The 20,076-nt window shown below is 39.5% G+C and overlaps 1 protein-coding gene across 2 annotated transcripts in view; it reads left to right on the top strand.

Moving 5' to 3' along the window:
- LOC113050678 (ubiquitin carboxyl-terminal hydrolase 43) overlaps positions 1-20,076 on the top strand; it is an 83,705-nt gene that overhangs the window by 48,052 nt on the left and 15,577 nt on the right. For both annotated transcript variants that reach the window (XM_026213893.1, XM_026213894.1), the window contains exons 5-7: positions 1,604-1,739; positions 3,881-4,025; positions 17,786-17,948. In XM_026213893.1, coding sequence (XP_026069678.1) covers positions 1,604-1,739; positions 3,881-4,025; positions 17,786-17,948 — 444 coding nt within the window. The remainder of the gene's footprint in view (positions 1-1,603; positions 1,740-3,880; positions 4,026-17,785; positions 17,949-20,076) is intronic.

Here is a 20,076-nt window from a genome sequence, read left to right on the forward strand (position 1 = left end):
ACATGAACATCTGACAGTGTTTTATTATGTTGTTCGTTCAGAAATGACCTGGCCTTTGAGAGGCGCTAAAAGGTTATTGCTCCTTCACGTTTGAAAATAATGTAACACCTACATTAAATCTGAACCTAAACCTAAAATGATATTGTTATCAAATGAAAGCATGAGATGAAAAAAACATTTTCTGAAGCAGCCATGCCACTCTAGCTTCTACAAACCTTAAAGCTCTTTTATCATGACTTGTTTTTTACTGATGCCTGAGCACTTTACATGCAAGTGCAGTGATATACCAGGTGAGCTACTGAGCATGTTGACTATGTCAGAGACATGGATTTAGTTATGTGATGCAAACCTCAGAATGTATTAGTTTACAAATTATGCACAGTAAAAGTGTTTTGAGGCCATACCATAAAATGGCAAGGAAATGTGTCAAAAATGTAATTGTTAATCAATAATCTGCCCTTTTCATCATTTGTATGAATAATATAAAAGTAATTGAAGTTTACTGCCACTAGTGTTTATATCAGCTGAAAACTGTGGCTGCAATAAGAAGTAACAATTAAACAAAATCTTATTTTTTTCAAAAATTTGCTTCAGATTTTAGTTTTCTTTTGGGGATGGCATGATCTGGACATTTCTTTTTGTCAGATTCACCCATTAGTGCATTCAGTTTTGACATTTATGGGTATTATATGTGATTAAGCTCATGTCTGCACATACATTTGGCATGCAGTAGACTACATTTTAAATTAATTGTACACAAATATGTCTTTGCAAGAAGTAACACATCCAACCCACAATTTAACACACCCAAATGTACTCTGAAAACACAGAATAAGCTCAGTCTGATTGACTCCACATATATGAACCCGTGTCATATGACTCTCACCTCTGCGTGCCACGAGAGATAAAATATAAAAGGCTTCAGTTGTCTTCTCACTGGTCCACTCGAGGGAAAGTGTGGTTTTGAATAACTGAGTGCTTTTGTTATTTCCAGTATTTCACATATGGCTTTCAATAATGCAGCAGAGAGGCATCTGAAAGTCCATCCAAGTCTTTAGAGCCACAATTGCAGCTGCAGTGAAAAATGCATTGAAACCAGTAGCTGCTGTGTAACTGGCTTGTGTGAGACCATTTCCAATCAAACAAATACAGCAGGAAACAGATCAGCTCTCGATTCTACCCACAAGCTGCATGTGTGTGTGTGTGTGTTGCAGTGTTACAGTCCAGACGTGTTGATTTAAATCAATGATTTTGATTTGTTACTCAATCTCGCACAAATTATTTCAGATACTGAATATGATAGAAGAGGATGTTTTACAGTGGCTTTAACCATGGTTAAAGAGATGGTCTAAATCTGGCTTCATTTTATCACTCTTTTGTCATTCCACACCTGGATTGGTTTCTTCAGTGGAACACAAAAGAAGATATATTTTAAAGACCATTGAGAACCAAATAACACTGGAGCCTATTGACTTCCGTTGTTCTAAAAAAAAGAAAAGAAAAAAAAAAAACCTACAGCATGTTCCACAGAAGACAAATTTATGTCATGAATGAACAGCTGCAATCTATGATGTGATAAATTTGTATGTTTTTGTATGTTTAGGGCCCTGAATGTGATTCTGGTGTTCAACACTGAAGGTCAGCGGTTTCTGAGAGTAGGGTTGGCCGTGCCTCTGTTTGGGTCTATCTCAACACTCAGGGCCATGGTAGCAGAGGAGGGCAAGATCCCTCCAGACCAGGTGAGACCTGCTTTCTGTCATACTGTTTTCTCTCTTTCTCTCTCTCTCTCTCATTTTTTTTTTCCTGTTCCTGAACTTAACTGTGTGTAATACACACTCACACTAATAGTTTATTTGAAATATTGTATTATACTGCACATACACACACTTTGCATAGTCTGGCCAAAGAATAAATCTTTTTGCACACATCTTCAAGGTTTACAGACAGTAATAGTCTGTATCTCTATTCATACTCCATTAGACTGCCTTCTCTGTTGTTAATGGAAACTTCCCAGACTTGCTCAGCCAGGGTTTAAGGTGTTATTGTGTTAGATACATATTTTTAAATGTCACCACTGTAATCCTTGAGTATTCATTATTTTACATGTTCACTCATTGAAACCCAATACATGTGGCTTTTTTGGGGGTTTAGCATTCCACATGTCATGGCTTTTAGTAATTATGATTTTTCCAATACAGTGGATTAAAATGATGGTTATCTCCCCTCCCACCCCCAAAAAACAGACAAATAAAAAAAAGCAAACAAAATTTCTTATCATCTTCAGAAAGGAGTCTTCAGAAACTTTAGACTTTATTGATTCTCGCACTTTAAGCATGTACATCACTTGTCAATGAGGATGTCAGGGCACTACAAATGGTTTATATTGTACAGCTTGATCATATTTCTCTCATTCACACCAACATCTCTTTTCCCAATTCAGAGCTGTTTATTATTATTATTATTATTATTATTGTTGTTGTTGTTGTTGTTGTTGTTGTTGTGGGGTGACAATGATTTTGGTAAAATAAATAGATCCTTTTTAGTGCCTTATAGCTATAATGCAGTGAAAATTAGTGTATGACTTATGTAGAGTAACCAATGCTATATTTTACCATAATGCAATGCGCACATTCGCATTCCATGCCTGATAAGATTTTATCCATACAGCACATTCCATACACAATGATGGTGGTTTTAACACATACAGAATGAAGAGAAAGAAAAATAATCACAGGAAGTTTATTTTTTTTATTTTTTCATTTGGCAGATGCTTTTATCCAAAGTGACTTAAAGTTGAGAAATACAACATGTTGTAGATTAGTTTGTTAAAATCTTTATTTCATGCTTTTGATAAGTCAGTCCGTGTCAAAATATAGAGAACCACATTTAAACGTGATACACATTTATACATAATAAAATAAGCAGTAAATTAACAGTTTATTCAAGTTTTTAACTTATCTGCCTAACTAATTTAGTGTGTTGTATTGTAATGTATTACCCAAGGATGTATGAGGATATTATGCATCTGGTAAGGAATATATGGCCAGATGCTATTACCTCAAGGTAAAGAACCTATTACCTTCCTTCTTCAAGTTTTCCAGTTCTCAGTGCCTCCATGAAAGGGGCTTACCAACTACTAAGAAATTCTCAACTCTTTGCTCTTATTGTTTTATTCATAATTGTATTTGAGCGTTATTAAACTTTTATAAAGTGTTCATCTCTTCAGCTCTGAGTAATAATGTGGAGAGGCTTACAGGATGCTGTGGCTATTTCTGAGCCACCCAAACAATATGAGAGGGCAGAAAACATCAGTGCAGGGCACAGCCTTCCTTAGAGATTAAGGGAAATAGATTACTGACTGCCTATTTTGCCTTTAGTGTACACCGATATCGATACTGAATATTATATGTTGGGTCAGGGAACAGATTTGTATTTGCCATGTTTCACAGAGCTTAGATTGGGTATTACTTGGCCATTTGTAAAAATTAGCCTTGTATTAACAGCGTATAAGCCCGGATAAACTAATGCAGATGGTGTCTCCCCCTTGTGGTGGGAGGCGATATTGAGGTGAGTGTGTAGAGAATGTGCTTGGCTTGTTCAAAATAGCAAACTATTATAATAACCTCTCTTCCTGTATAACAGAAAACAATAGAAACAGACCTACCACTGAGCCTAATAGTTTGTCGTGCCGAGTATTGGAGCTGAAATCCCCTTATCTGTTGATTTCTCATGTGACAACAACTTCTGGAAAAACAGCTGGAGAAGAATGTGAAATCTTCTTCGCTTACTTGGACCCACGTTTCTCATTCATATGAATAATCCGTTCCATGGTGTACAAGGTTGTTTAACTCTCAGATCAAAATGCATCTTTCTCTCATAGGTGATTTTGACAGAGATGAGCTCAAATGGGTTCCAGCGCTCTTTCTCTGATGAAGATGATATGACGAGTATCTCAGAGAGTGATGTCATCTACGCCTTCCAGGCTCCACCACTCTCCATCAGAGGAGGCTCCATGCGATTCTCAGGTACCCACTCAGTGTTTCTGACCTTTCAAAATCCCTTGGGTACCATTTCAGTTTTCCTTCAAACTGTGCAAAAATCTATTTAAACTGAGCACTGCAACTTATCTGTTTCATTGACTGCATTTTAGTGTTATTATGAGTGGGCTGTGATAGATTCATACTTGATTTTAATTGCCTTATTTAAGTCACAGCACGTTCCAGATTATCAAAAAGAAATATGACTTATATTCGGGAAAATACAGTATTTCTTGACTTTTTTATTTTATTATTATTTTTTTTTTTTGCTGTTTAAAAAGCCTAGGGCTATTGCAGACAGATGTGGTTTCTCTGGACACCTGTTTCATTGTTATCTGTCAGGTAGTAGGGACATGTGTGTGGTATTAAAAATATTTTCTTAAGGCAATTTTTTAAGACAAATGCATATAGAAGTCAATGTACCGGAGAATGTAGGATTATAATGAGATATTTACACAGAAATATTTCAAGTACACAGTGACTTCTCAGTCCACTGATATTTAAGCATAATTTCTTCCTATAAATGAGCTTACATTTTTTTTCAAAGCGATGTTCTTGTGCTGTATATTTTAAGTCCATTGAAGGTTCTAAAGAAAGCGTTCATCTTGAAGATTAAAAGGCTCTGTTAAATTAGAGATAAAACTCTGTTTACAAGTCTTCAGATAGTGTGGTTGTTTATTATGGCTGTCAGGTGGATGATTGAAGATTGATATCAATGCAAATTATGCTTATATAGATGTCAAGAAGAATGGATGATGAAGAAAATTACTTAATGTGGCTGCCCCCTTGAGGGGCAACTTGTAGAATAAAGACTTGTAGTTTTTCTTGCTACTGGTGTGACATCTCTTGTAAAAAAAATAAAATAAAATAACGCACTTAGCATACATTTAAAAAGAGTAGTTATTACATTTAAAAAAGTAGCTATTACTCAATATACTTTAAAAGAAAATACTTAATTGAAAATCTAAAGAAATGTTTTCAGACACTTAATTGCATATTAATTGCAATGAAATGTATTGTAGTTTCAATTTAAATTAAATGCAGTTAGCTGAACTTTAGAGCGTATTTGTATTTTGGTATCTTACATATGTAATGTGTGCAACTGTATTGATTATGTTGCTGTTTAGTACATTTATGAAATGTAAAGTTCACCTGTAGTGAATAATTTTAAAGCTGGTATTTGATCAAACATTTTTTTTTTATGTATAAACATAATTTCTTCATGTCTTCAAATGGCTTAAATGCATCTCTATACCCTTACATCATTAAGTATACACAGATTTGTGTATATTAAAATAAGTCCCCGCCTCCATTCAATGGCACCACCACAGACCTGCACCACTTTCAGTCAGTTAGCAAAAGCAAGTGCTATAGTAGACACTACACAATGGTATTCAGGGTGGTAATCTTGGATTAATGGTTATCACTATTTCATTCATTTAACATTTAACTCGAGAATGAATCTGTGAGTGAATGTATTCAAATTCTGAAATGATTATAGCCCAGAAAGCATACAAAAAGCGCTCACCTAACAATCACTGAAAAGCTGCCACTTGTCTTAGTTTATTCCGTTATAATCAGTGAAGCTCTAGCCTTTATACTGCAGACTTAATCTGTTATTTACATTGTGTCTACACCTTGTTTATTATAACGCAAGAATTCAGGAGTGTGCACAAATCAGCACTGAACAAAACGTCTCAGGTTACGAATGTAGCCATGGTTCCCTGAGAGGGAACGAGACACTGTGTCCTCTGAAGGGACACTATGGGAAACACCTCGTCATGACCCGTGTCTGAAGCATACTTTGAAAAACGGCAACGTGTTGGCCGGCGACAGCCTCTGACGTCGCTACCGGCGCGACTATAATACGCGCCCGTAGGATCCGTCACTTATCTTCTTCGTGAAGCTTGCGTCCGAAGCATGGCAGGGAGCTAGAGGACGCAGTGTCTCGTTCCCTCTCAGGGAACCATGGTTACATTCGTAACCTGAGACGTTCCCTGTCAAGGGAACTTCGAACTGCGTCCTCTGAAGGGACACTATGGGGAACAGTATACCCACGCAGCCATGCTGAGGGGAGTGCAGGCCAGAATCATGGCAAACACTAAGTACCAACTCTACCATTTCACCGGGAGTCGCCCCTGGGACAGTTCGACGGCTGTCCATGACATTATCCCTTATGGCCAAAGGCCTAAGCTACATACCCAACTTACCTGGAGGCCTCGGCCCAGGGTAGAGCTGAAGGCTTGGAATCACGAAAGATTCCTTTAAAGGGATACGGCTAAGAACTTAGCACTGTTTATTACCAAGTCTTGCTTGTCACAAAGGAGGGGCTCTCGTGGCACTCTGATAGAGCAGCTCGTAGATGGAATGGCCCGGGAGCAGAGCAATTGGAGGACGGAACGCACAGATGAAGCCTCGGCCACGCCTGTACAATGGCGTCCAGCCCCAATAGAGCTGGATGAGTTAGAGGAAGCCAGATGGGATAGTGCAACACTCTTGAGCCGCAAAACCGATCCACCCAGGTCTGGCCAACCTCTCTAACTCTGCTTCAACACCTTGGTGCGAAGGCGCCATTCCCCGAGCCTCAGCCCCTGCCTCAGCAGGATGTCTGCTCTCACAGTGCGTCTCAAAACAGTATGTAGTACTGGAGCGCTCTGATGAAAAAAACAAGAATTCAGTCTCCCATGAGAGGAGGACTCAGAGCTCCAAGCAGCATGCTCATAGGCGACCCTTTTTGAAAAGGGGAGCGCTGCTAAACTACCACGAGAATTGCCCACACAGCCCCCCATGTTGAGGGGCGGTGCTTGAGGTGTATAACAAATACACACTGGTTGGATGAAGCCCAAGGAACCCCGGGGCTAATCATCTTAAGAAAGGGAACGAAGCGCATTGCGTAACCCTTACCGTACAGGATATTAGCAAGTGCGCAGAGCCTTGCGTGCACACTTACCACTTACGTGGATTTGAGACAGTGCGCAAAGTGTTCACGTGCACACTGACCACCATGTGGTTTTGAGAAAGTATACAGGCTTAGCGTGTGTACAGAAAAGTTACCTGACAACCACTGTATGTGGGAGTTCACCTACAGAGAGGCCTAGATAGGCCTAATACCTGTTACCAGATAACCACCTCAGTGGAAGCTAATATGGAACTCGACTCCAGGGAGGCCTGGTGAGGCCTACTACTTGACAACCACATACCGTGGGAGCTTGTTTTTTAGTGGAAACGCACAGCATGTGGGAGCTAAATCTCCAGGGAGGCCTGGTGAGGCCTACTACCTGACAACCACAGTATGTGGAAGCTCGCTTTCAGAGAGACCTGGTGAAGCCTACTATCTGAAAAAAGCACAATATGCGGGAGTCCACACAGCCCCTCATGTTGAGGGAAGCGATGCTTGGGGTGTATAACAAATACACACTGGTTGAATGAAGCCCAAGGAACCTCGGGGCTAATCATCTTAAGAAAGGGAACGAAGCGGAGCGCGTAACCCTTACCGTACAGGATTTTAGAAAGTGAGCAGAGCCTTGAGACAGTGCGCAAAGAGTTCACGTGCACACTGAACACCATGTGGTTTTGAGACAGTACACAGGCTTAGCGTGTGTACAGAAAGGTTCCTAAGCATCGCAGAGGAGCTGGATCGCACGGGAGAGGCGAGCTCCACCCCTCAAGCGAGGGGAGCATCCCCTGAGGCAGTACATACAAAAGGACTCCGTAACTACCACCTCCCCGGATGCGCCAAGCGGCCAGGCGGCCCCTCAGGGTGACCTGGTCGGATATCCATGAAATTCCCTGCAGTGCTGTGCCAATTCTGACGATCAGCCAGGCTCCTCGGGAGGGGTGTGGGACGAGCAACCGCAGAGCGCTTGCTTCCCGCACACGGAACTCGCTCCGCGGTGGGTGTCGCACCCTGGGGGGCAAACCCACGCGGCACGGCCGCCTGCCGAAAGCCTGTGATCGTGGCCAGAGCACAAGGCTGGAACTGAGCACTGTAAAGGAAACTCACAGAGTTTGTTAGTATACATTACCACCAGCAACATAACACCCATAAGCAGAAAGGGTTACATACTCACCCACCCTCCTGTACTGGAGTCCCGCTTTACGGGGCGCCCCCTTTTGGTCCGGACCGTCAGTAAGGTGGTCACTATGAAAATAGGACAACCAAAAACATAACAGGTCCAGGATAGGAGACTGTTATGTGAGAAACTTTCCACCTAACCCCGACCAGGTGGAGGGCTGGTGGCTACAGGAGAATTAGGCAGGGGAGAAATAAAACAGAAGTTAAAAACATCCAAAAGGAAGTGACGAACTCCTAGGTATCGCTCCGATCCGGACGAGAACGCTGCCCCGTCCTTTGAATCACATCCCTCAGACCTTGCTTACCTCTTCGTGACCCTCGATTCCTCTTGCACCTGCCCTCAGGCGGGGGAGGAGCGCGAGCCGCGACACTAGCCTTCTGGCCCGTCTTCGATACTCAGATCCCCTTTGTTGTTCGGGCTCTGCTGCTGCATATGATTTACCATTTAAGCGGGATGTATCCTGGAAGGGCTTAGATGGCAAAGAGGGAGATTTTAGAGAGGATGTTCCCCCACTGAGAGATAGCTAGCCAGCATCTCTTCCACAGGGGGCATCCTCTCATAGCCGTTCTCGTGCATGCCATCGATATCAGCATAACTCGTATGCTGAAACCGATGGATGCGAGAGAAAAACAGCCTCTTCCATTCCTTTTCGACTTCTGCATGTAAGTCAGGCAAGAATGGGAGGCTCACCTGGGCTGGTGGGCTATGGTCAGATAAATAACGCTCATCGAGGCTACCTCGTGACGTTACCTTTCTGGCACGCTTCCATGGCAAGTTTATTTATTTATTTTATTTTGCCGCGGCGCGATCCATAACCTCTAACAGCTCCCCATACGCAGAGCAGGAGAAATGAGCGGCTAAGCCTCAGCTTCTTCGCCACTCTCAAATATCTCCTGCTCTTTCTGGGTAGAACCCAGCAGAGCACTAACTTCAGTGTCAGAAAGGGTTAATGACAATGCATCTTCCTCCCGAAGTTCGCTCTCGTTTGCCGCCGGAGAGTGTGAGAGGAAAAGTCCCTCTCTACACTCCTCAGCGAGATCCACCTGTGATCCCCACGAGCTCATTCTCCTCCATGCCTCGGCAACGGCGGGTCCTGAGCCGCGAGATCCAGATGACAAACGAGAGCAGAGGTTTTTCACAGAAAAACGCTCGCAGTGCGCGCAGATTGCCCCCTCAAGGACATCGCGCGCGTGCTCTTCGCCCAAACAAGAGACGCATAGACTGTGTGTGTCATCAGGTGCCAAATAACGCTGACATAGATGCACACACTGTTTAAACGCCTTAATAGTGGATGCCATGATAACAATAATAGATCGCTCTTACCGTTCTGGTCGTTTCTCAGATGCACGCTTCAAACAAAACAGTTAATGAAGACGAAGAAGATAAGTGACGGGTCCTACGGGCGCGTTTTTATAGTCGCGTCGGTAGCGATGTCAGAGGCTGTCGCCGGCCAACACGTTGGCGTTTTTCAAAGTATGCTTCAGACACGGGTCACGGCGAGGTGTTCCCCATAGTGTCCCTTCAGAGGTCGCAGTTCGAAGTTCCCTTGACAGGGAACTCTGGATTCTGACTAATATAAACACCTCTGATTAGCCATTGTGATCAAGAAATGAACAGCTATGTCTGTGATTCTCTATATATTACACAACCCTGCAAAAGCATGATGTAAATAGAAACTGAGGAATTTGCACATGGTTTGTATTTAAGCAAAAAAATAATAAATAAATAGACATGTAAACAACGTTTAAAACTTGATTTTCACCACAGGGAGCTTTAACTTTAAATGTAACACAAACTCAAATAACACAGTTCAGTTAAAATTATAATCAAGTAGTCTACTTTACATATGCTTCATAATGCCAGTCAACACATCAAAATAAGTGTAAGAGTTTAAAGTATGATAAAATATTATTAAAACACAAACTACCAGTCAAAAGTTAATAATTAATGCTTTTAAAATAAGTATCTTACAGTATGTTCGCCAAGGCCACGTTTGTTTGATCAATAATACAGTACAAACAGTAATGTTGTAAAATATAACAATTAAAAATTAATGTTTTCTATTAAAAAACAATGTGGCAAAGCTAAATTTTAATATACCGATTTGCTGCTCGAGAAATATTATTATCAATGTTAAAAATGCGACTGTACATGTACAGTAAATTCATTCACAATTAAAGTTGTTTATCTTTTTTATTGGACACCACATATTATCAGTATATTATAGGGTCACCTGGTTCTGTCAAAACATTTTAATTGTGCAGCTGCTTGTCTGGCCATCAGAGGTTGCCTAACTGAGTGTATTTAAACACTTACCATATTATCCATCTTAATTACATTGCTGATCATGGCAATTACTTATGCAGTCACAGTTATCATCATGTAGCATCAGTGACTACGTTTACATGTGCACCAATAATAAAATTATTTCCAATAATCAGAGCAAGGTAAGATGTTTACATGACTCAAGCAAACCTCTTCTCTCCAGTTTACATGCAATTTTCATTATTCTAAGTATGGTTATTTTTGCCTTAATTATTCACAAACTTCAGAGTACAAATTATAAACTCACATACATTAGGCCTGTTACTGACCACTGTCCACTTACATCAAATGCAAAATATTGCAGACGTATTGGATGGTTGTTTGGTGCAATGATGAAAGTGATGAAAGTGTTATATTATTAAAGGGATCATTTGATGCTATTTTGTATTAGGTGTAATAGAATATGTTATCATGCTTTAATGTTAAAAAAATAAATCATTATTTTTCACATACTGTTCATTATTGCAGATCCTCTATACACAGTCTTTCTAGAATGTGTTGATTTCTACAAAGCCCCTACTTCAAAAAGTGCAGTGTGTTCTGATTGGCCAGCTGAGCCAGTGCGTTGTGATTGGCTTAACAACTCAAGCATGTGTTGGAACTTTAGCTTCCAAAGCAGTTATAAAAACAGTCAATAATGTTGCATTATGGGCACGTCCTGTTTCAGCTCTACTTGAGTATCCAGTGTGAAGCAGAACACATAGTGAATCATGTTTGTTGTCTTGTTGCCAGTTAATAAGCAGAGAAAGTTTGCACACATAAATCCATCTCTGTCTGCATTTGTGATCGTAAGAATGACAAGCAATATGTGTTATTCTACACTTCACCAAACTCCACATTTGAATAGTCAATAGCAAATTATAAAACATACCTACAGGCTCGGATTCAGAAGCGCCAGATTGTCCTAGCAAAGTTGGAATTTGCCCGTTTTTTTTTTTTTTTTAGAGACAGCCTTTCTGCACAGCGAGCCTGGTACTCTTCCAGGTTCAGCAAACTTTCCTCTGTAAAATCTGCTGCATACACTCGAATATTTGGGTTGTACTGTTCTGGGACAGTGTTGTAAATAAAATGTTAACCACTGTCTCTGTGATCTGTAATTTTGTCAACTTTTAGAAGGCCGAAAAATTTATTTTGCTTTTGCATAGAATCACAAAGCATCTAGCAACAACACTACTGCAATACCTGAAACCACACCTTCTTTCTTTGTGTATCCAATTGGGTGGTATTATGCAAATATTTTTGCATAGTGAAGGAGATATATGAGGGAGAATTCAATTTAGGTGGCTCATATAGTATACTGTAAATCCAAATGTTGTCTTCCTTCTCTCTGATTTGGCCTTTTATACTGCAAGAAATTTTTGTTTTCCCCTTAGGCAATTTTTAATCAGATGAGACTGTGTTGGGTGTCTGCCAAGGTGGTGTTATTGAAAAATGAACTTGCGTTTGTGTTACATTTAGAAACTGATATTCCATCTGATGAAATATAATAACACTGGTATTACTGCAAAGAAAGACAAATGGATTGGGAATTAGAGTGTTCGTCCTTCTTCTTATCTGTATGCAGCATTCTTTCATCCAAATAAACTTCATTGTTGTGTAATGCTCTACAACTAACACGATAATGAAAATATCTATGTGTAAGTTCAATTGAAGTTAATTATTTTAAATATATTTGTATAATACTTCATACAACAGTAAATTCCTAAAAGTAGTTTTAAGAGGTTTTAGAGCTGGACCTTCAAAGACCAAGCCTATGGTTACAAGGTGAAAAGCCATAAAATAGTTAGAAGAATCAAGGATCAAAGGATAATCAATGTTCCTCATCTTGAAATAAGCAATAATTTGTGTTGATGTATTGAGGCATGTAAAAAGCATTTTCCTGACCATCTTTCCGTAGGCTTCAGTGAACTAGTTACCTCAGATAGATGGTAATTACAGCTTGTGTATATCAGAAAACAAGTGCTGCCCAGTTCTGTCTTGGGCCTTATTTCTATTATAATGTGCAGTATATTAAGAGTGTTCATCTAGCTGTGAGACACTTTAAATTGAGTTATAAATAACTTTTTGCTGACTTTGCTTGAAGGCATGATTTATACACATATAGCTACTTCTGCAGCGAAAGCTTTAGCGACAGTTTGTCATAGACTCTCTGTCTCATTAGAAGTGACAGTTACCGATCAGCACTAAAATTTGAGTTGGTGTCTTGTCACTCTGCAATTGTCACAGCTTATAAAACACTATTTTAAAATGGCTGTATTTTTAAACAGCACATTTTTGTAAGAACATTTTGAGAATGCCTCTATTATATTACATATATTACAAATTGGGATATTTTATGCATAATTAGAAATGTTGTGTGATGTAATGTCCCTAAAATAAAAGTAGTAAGTAGTCTTTTAGTATATGCAAAGAGTAAAACTGCTGTGAAAGAGGTACGTTATTAAGAAGCTGTTTGCTCCTTCTTTTGGCCTTACAATAAAACAATGACAGAGCAGATGTTGTTCCTGCAGTTCAAAGAGTAGAGCATGAAAAGAATAGAGCAAACTAGTGTTAGAGGCCTTTTTTGCTTTTTTTTATTGTATAATAAATAAAAATAAGAAAACAAATAGATAGTATACAAAACAAGATTAGAGAAGCTAGTGTTAGTTTCTCTTTTTTATTTTAAAGAAACAAGCTGTTAGTAAAGTCTAAAAGGGGAAGGTTTTTTTTTTTTTTTTTCAAGAATAGAATTAGAATAGAGAGTGCTAGAGTTAGAAGGTCAAATAAAGATGGAAGAGATGTGTTTTTAGCCGGTTCTTGAAGATGGCTGATGACTCGTATTGAGTTCCACCAGGACGGAACATTTAATATGAAAGTGATATTGTGCCTCTTTGGGATGGCACAATAAAGTGATGTTCACTTGCAGAATGCAAGCTTCTAGAGGGCACATAAGTCTGAAGTAATGAATTTTACTTCAGCGGAGACAGCGGAGACACAGAAGATTCAGAGCTGGGCGGAACCAGTGGAGACACAGAAGATTCAGAGCTGGGCGGAACCAGCGGAGACACAGAAGATTCAGAGCTGGGCGGAACCAGCGGAGACACAGAAGATTCAGAGCTGGGCGGAACCAGCGGAGACACAGAAAACTCAGGGCTGGGCGGAACCAGCGGAGAAACAGAAAACTCAGGGCTGGGGCGGAACCAGCGGAGAAACAGAAAACTCAGGGCTGGGCGGAACCAGCGGAGAAACAGAAAACTTAGGGCTGGGGCGGAACCAGCGGAGAAACAGAAAACTCAGGGCTGGGCGGAACCAGCGGAAATACATAAAATTCATAGCTGTATGGAACCAGCGGAAATGGAGCAGAGGAGGTAGGAGTGGGAGACTGAGAGGGTATACAGGGGGATCAGGGCTGGACGGTACCAGCGGGGAAACAGGAAAATTAGGGATTACCTCCATAGACCAGTCCATCAGATCCAGAACTTGCTCCATATGATTTTCAGAGACTGCATACAGCTCACCCTCAGTCGCAGGAGTGTGGGCAGGGCTTTCCTCCATGCCCTCAATCTCCACGAGGACTCCCACGATGCACGGTGTTGCCGGCTCACACACCTGGTCAGTCACGCTCTCGAGATCCTGCTTCCTGTCAGCGGATGGCTCGGGCTCTGCGGCGGGCTCTGGCTCCGTGTGTCGGGATGGTGGCTGGCTGGTCTCTGGGTCGGGAGTGGGGCTGGAGACATCCTCTTCGGCGGTGCTGACGGTCCATGAAGATCCGTTTTTCTCCAGCACCCACTCCACAAAAGCGGCGAAATCCTCTCCGGGACCGTTCGATGGTAGGCGTGCCTTACACCTTATGGTCGGGGAAGTGAGTAAGGCACGCCAGATCTAAAAAGTCCCTGGTGTGGTCCTCCAGCGAACGGTCCAGTTGCTCCAGGCATAGGAGACAGACTGCTGGGATGGCCATTCCGGGAGAGGAGAAAAAAAAAGATAAATAAATGAAAGAAAAAACGCCGCTAAATTAACTCAACTGTTTAGGTCCGTGATTCTGTTACAAACTAAGGTAGTGCTAAACGTAAAACAAAGTGCAAGAAGAGGATCTGGAACAAATAAGGAGTTTACTGATGAAGAAGGGGAAAACAGACAATATACAAGATTACATTTAGCATTAACACTCAGATCAGGTTACAATACATTTACATTCAAACATCTAAACATACAAACAATCACGGACGAGAGAGAACTCAACAGAACGGGTATTTAAACAATCAGGAGGTGATGAGGGAACTGGAAACAGGTGGGAGGAATCAATTAACCAAAACTAGGAAGGTGACCAAAAAAGGAAACAAAGTTCATGAACGTGACAGTGTCAGGGAGGGCCAAGTTTAATTAAGGCTCTCACAAGCTCACAGTTCCCCACTTCAATCTGCTCCAGCTGGCCCTCAAATGAGCCTCTGATGACTGACGCCTGCTGCGAGGATGTGATAGAAAGCGAATCAGATAGTGAGAGAGAAACCACTTCCATCCTGCCATGAAAAGGGGATACATAAGTATTTTAAACATGATGTCTCGTTGGATTGCTAAAGAGAACCAGTATTTATCCAGAATTATTTGATGGTGTCTGTCATACAGTAATTTTCAGGTTAAACTGTATTCATACTGTATGTAGAATCAAATCTGTACATGAATTGGAAGGCTAAACTCAAATGTTTTTCATGTTACTTAGTGGTTTAAAAGCTTAAATATACAGTAGACTTCCATTCATTTTTTTTTTTTTTTAAGAAATGAATACTTTATTTCAACAAGGATACATTAAATTGATAAAAACAGTAAAGACATTAACATTGGAAAAAGAGAGTATATGTATACATTTATAAATCTTTAAATACCTGCCATCCTTTTGAACTGAAAAAAAAAAAATTATCAGTCTGTGCAAAATTATTAAGCAGCACAGCTGTTTTCAACATTGATAATAAGGAGAAATACAAAATCAGCATATTAGAAGGGTTTTTTGAAAGATCATGTGACACTGAAGCAGTGTTGAGTACTCGAGACTCGGTCTTGGACTCTGTTTCGAGACTGTATTTTAATGGTCTCGGTCTTGTCATGAACTCGTGTGCATTTTGACTCGGTATTGACTCTGACTCGAACATATTAGGAATCGGACTTATGCCCGAGTCCACTCGAGTCCCAATCAAAGTATTTCATGATTATTACTGTATGTTAATGTTTATTTAAATTGATGTATGATTGACACATCCAATGACTGGTGATTTTCTTTTGACGTGAGACGTTAGGCCAGCAACACACTGGATGCATGGCGCAAGCGTCTCAGCTGCGTGGCGTGTCTGTTTTTAATTCGGCTCCCATGTTAACAGGTTAGATCTTGCAGACTGCCTGCGTGAGACGCGCGGAAAACCCGTGCATGCTAGAAATAGAACCGACGCCTATTTTTCACGCGACACGTGAAAGTATTGCACCTGTCAAACATACTCTATTTTGCTGTCAATACTGTTGACGGTGTCCTATCAGTAGGTGTGTAAAAAAAAAAAAAAAAAAAAAATGTGATATTGTTGTCATGAAGACAAGAGCCTGGTTTTTTGGCGGCCTCCCTCTATGTCACTAAAGCCGCAGCAGCGCGCCAAGCGCCGCGTGCAGGCACGCTTCTGGTGTGTAAAGACACAGAAAACGCGAAGCAGCCACCACGTTTCTGGCACGCAGCAGAGACGCCACGCAGCCAGTGTGTCACCGGCCTTAAGTTACCCTCCTGCCATCCGCCTGTAGTGATCCCGCTTTCCAGAAAGCCACATTGCTACATTATTTCTCTCAACTGTGTTATTTTTACAAAGTAGGACAAAATGGTCACAGAAAAAAAACAAATATTGTTTAATTAAATTATATAATGAATACAGACACAGACTGTCTCAACACTAACACTAAACAACCCCACCCCCCCCCCCAAAAAAAATGTCTGACAGAATGCATTGAACTTACATGGCATTTGATCCAGCTTTCTTAAAGTGCACATAGTCCAAGACATTGTAAGGATATTAGCAGTCATTAGTTAAGCTTCAAGGTTAAAAGTTATGTAAAAGCTGGTTGAACATTTACAGGTATAGTGGTACAGTAATGTTACTTGTACTAGAAGTGTTATGTAGAATTACAATATAGAGTCGTACAGTAATATTATGTGTACTAGAAAGGTTATATGGATGTGTATAGTGGTAACACGATGTTATGTGAAAATGAGCACTTAATATTGACAAGTAACACTTCATAATACTAATAAAATTACCTTTACACTACATACTATGTGGCCCTTTTAACCTTTATTGTTTCCACCAAACATTTGACATACTCTTGAAGATTTCTCGATGGAGGAGTTAGTTCTGTGATCACACTGCTAACGTGGTCAGTTACATGATTGTCTGCTGTAAATAAAATGTCATATGCTTAGAATAATAAGAATAATTTATTTTGTACATGGGTGGTGGGTGAAAAACACTGGTATTCTAGATTTGGATTGCAATAAAGTGTTGAAAATAGTAAATGTTGACTTAGCTTATGTCCCTATGAGAAACAATTACCATCCAAATAGGGCTATAGGAATTATATTTGAAATTTCCCTCCAAAACTATATTTAGACCAAAGGTTTGCCTTAAGATACACATTGTTCTTCCCATTCAAATATTACCAGTCACAGCTATAGAAAGACATTAACATTTAAAGTAACCTGTTCATTTTAAATTAAGTCATGTAGAGGTACAAAAGTTTTTCATGCTTAGGACTGTGTATGACATCCTGCATGTATGATGAAAAATGTGAAAATGATACATGTTTTCAGTACTAAATGTCTACACATCCTGATACACAAGATACAGCTTATAAAAAACACGACTGATCTTCTGAAGACAACATATTACATACTATAACAGTCACAATTCTCCCTCCACTTTCCATTCAAACTCAAACTTAGCTGCAAAAAAGGGTCATTTAGAAGTCATGTACTGAAATCACCAAGAGCACATTAATGTGTGACCACCTACGTTTACATATTCAGTGTCAGTACTAATGCAGTAAGCCCCTAGAAGCTGTGCTTTACAGTGATTTTAGAGCAGCTAAGGGACACTATTAGGCAGGATGAAGAGTGAAGTAGGTTACCTATAAAAGTGTAAAAATTTAAATGCTACCGAATTTGTACATACTGTAAATGTATGAAACGAAATTGATCTTCCTTTTTAGATTTGTATGTTTTTTGAAGGCTTGAAATACTCTATGTACTGTACAAAGTTCTAGTTGTTAATAATTATACAGTGCTAATTTAAATCACTAAGAGTGTTTAATAACATGCTTATTTCTTTTTTTCTTTTGTAGGGTTCCATCACTCCCTCCCTTCCTCGCCATACACTGCAGATCCCGAAGGTTACAGGTTACCACCCTCAGGGACGTTATCGTCAGAATTCTTGAATCAGGGTGGTTCTCCAAAGATCCTTCTGTTAATCTGCAATGTTGCTGGGTCTGGCCAACAAGCTACAAGGTAATTACATATTAAAACAAAGGCCATTCAACAATATTATTATATTTTGATATTGTGCTTTTGTTTAAAGTATTAGTTTTTTTTTTTCACAAAAAAAATGGTTTGCAGTGCCACCATTACCACCCTTGAAGACCTGTTAATAAATACAATGAACAAATTCATGCAATCTATTACTCTATTGTTTCAAAAGCATATAAAATTGCGCTGACCTCAAACTTTTGAAAAGTGTTGCGTTTGTTAAATATAATAAATTCAGTTTTATATGTAATAACATTAATTTGTTTATATGTAATAATAAAAATTGTTTGTTTTACCCATTTACAAATATACATTACTTTATGTACACTGTAAAAAATTTCTTGTTGTTTTTACAAAAACTTTTTGGCAGCTGTGGTTGCCAGAATAATTTTGTAAAAATACAGAAAACTGTAAACACATTTACGTCAAAAACTGTTAATTTTACAATATAAAGCTGTAATTTACAAACAAGAAAATGTGAATATAAACCAGTAAATTCAACAACACACAAAATTAAATCTGTTTTGTACCTTGAAAATACTGACAACCACCATAATAATAAAGATGGTACTGTATAAGAGAAAGCCACATGAAGTATCAAAGCTCATCACAAGTAGCTTCACCACAAGCAGAAGTATATATTAACATATAGAAGGTGCACATTTATGGAAACACAAAACACCATCATGGTAACACACGTGATACTTAAATAATGCAAAAAACTTTCATTAAGCAACAGAAGATGTAACATAAAGCTCAAATGTACATAACTGATAACAAGAACTATTTAAAAACATGATTATTTAAACAAAATACTTTCAAACGTGGAGTGTCACGCAGGGAATTCTGGGAATATCAGTTTACAGTTTTAGACTGTAAATTATACATTGATTTGTTCTTTTTTTACTTCTAAAAGCTGTATAATTAACAGAATTTTACTGTAAATTTACATTAAATGCTTTGTTAGATCTTTTACAGTTTTTCCCTGTATATAGTACGGGAACTTACTGTTAACCTATTATCAGTTTTTTTCCGTAGCATTTTTACAAAATTTTACAGTTAAAATTACACTTATTTTTTACAGTGTATGTATGAAAATATAAGTCATTTATTGAGTTTTTATTAAATGTATATTCATAATGCATAGAATCGTAATGCTGTAGCATTTAGTCCTTTGTTATAGTTGTTGGTTCCTGTGGAACATCACCATGCGATTAATAAAACATTTGAAATCCAGGTCTATTCTGCATCGTAAAGGTCGAGTCTCCCAAATGTGCTTGTGCTTGTCAAGTGATTCATTCAAAATGATTTTTAGAAATACTGCTACAAGAGGCAATTCAAGATGCACAAAGACATTAATTCATATAGCTAATCAGTCAGCTCTGTCAGAATCAATAATCTAAGTTAGTAAACTGCAGCACAGGAATCCTCTTGCCTGCTCCACCTACAGCTGCACTGATGGCCTGGACTCTGGGGAGTCCTGCATCTGCCACAGTCTTCGTCACTAACCTCTAGATGTCAATCAGAGCTGCACACAGTCTCGCTCCCTCACTCATGGACACAGAGCTTTGGGTGGAAACAGATGACGGGTATTCCCCTGAAACACTTATAAATGTCAAGATGACATTTTAGGGCCTAAAGAAGAGAGGAGAGAAAGCGAAAGAAAGTGTTTGTGTACTGCACCTTAATGGCAGATGCCTGCAGCCTCTGGCCCACATTTGATAGAGGAGAAGTCTCACTGATTCAACATTCGCAACAAAAGATAAAAGAGCTCTACCAAAAAAAGTAGGTTTCAAATTTCAAGCTGATAGGGTGTTTTAAAGGTGAATTGTGTAATTTTCCTGTGCCAACTTAATGTGTAGAGACAACTTTAAATCCATTCGCAGGTTGAATTTCCTAAAGAGAATGCTTTGGCTCTGAGGCGCTTTTCAGATATTGCTCTGTTTGCCAGATCAGTCTGATGTCAACCACTTCTAATTCAACCAATGTTGTCAATGTTGTCAGTTTCCCTGTAATATCTGATTTCTGAGAAACTGACTGTTTTGCAGAGTGCTTATTTGTTTGGTGTAGTAGTCTCGCATAAGTGAGGAAAGTGGTAACGCTGTCAAGT

The sequence above is a fragment of the Carassius auratus genome, chromosome 31 (genome assembly GCF_003368295.1).
Source record: "Carassius auratus strain Wakin chromosome 31, ASM336829v1, whole genome shotgun sequence".
In the NCBI taxonomy this organism is placed as follows: domain Eukaryota; kingdom Metazoa; phylum Chordata; class Actinopteri; order Cypriniformes; family Cyprinidae; genus Carassius; species Carassius auratus.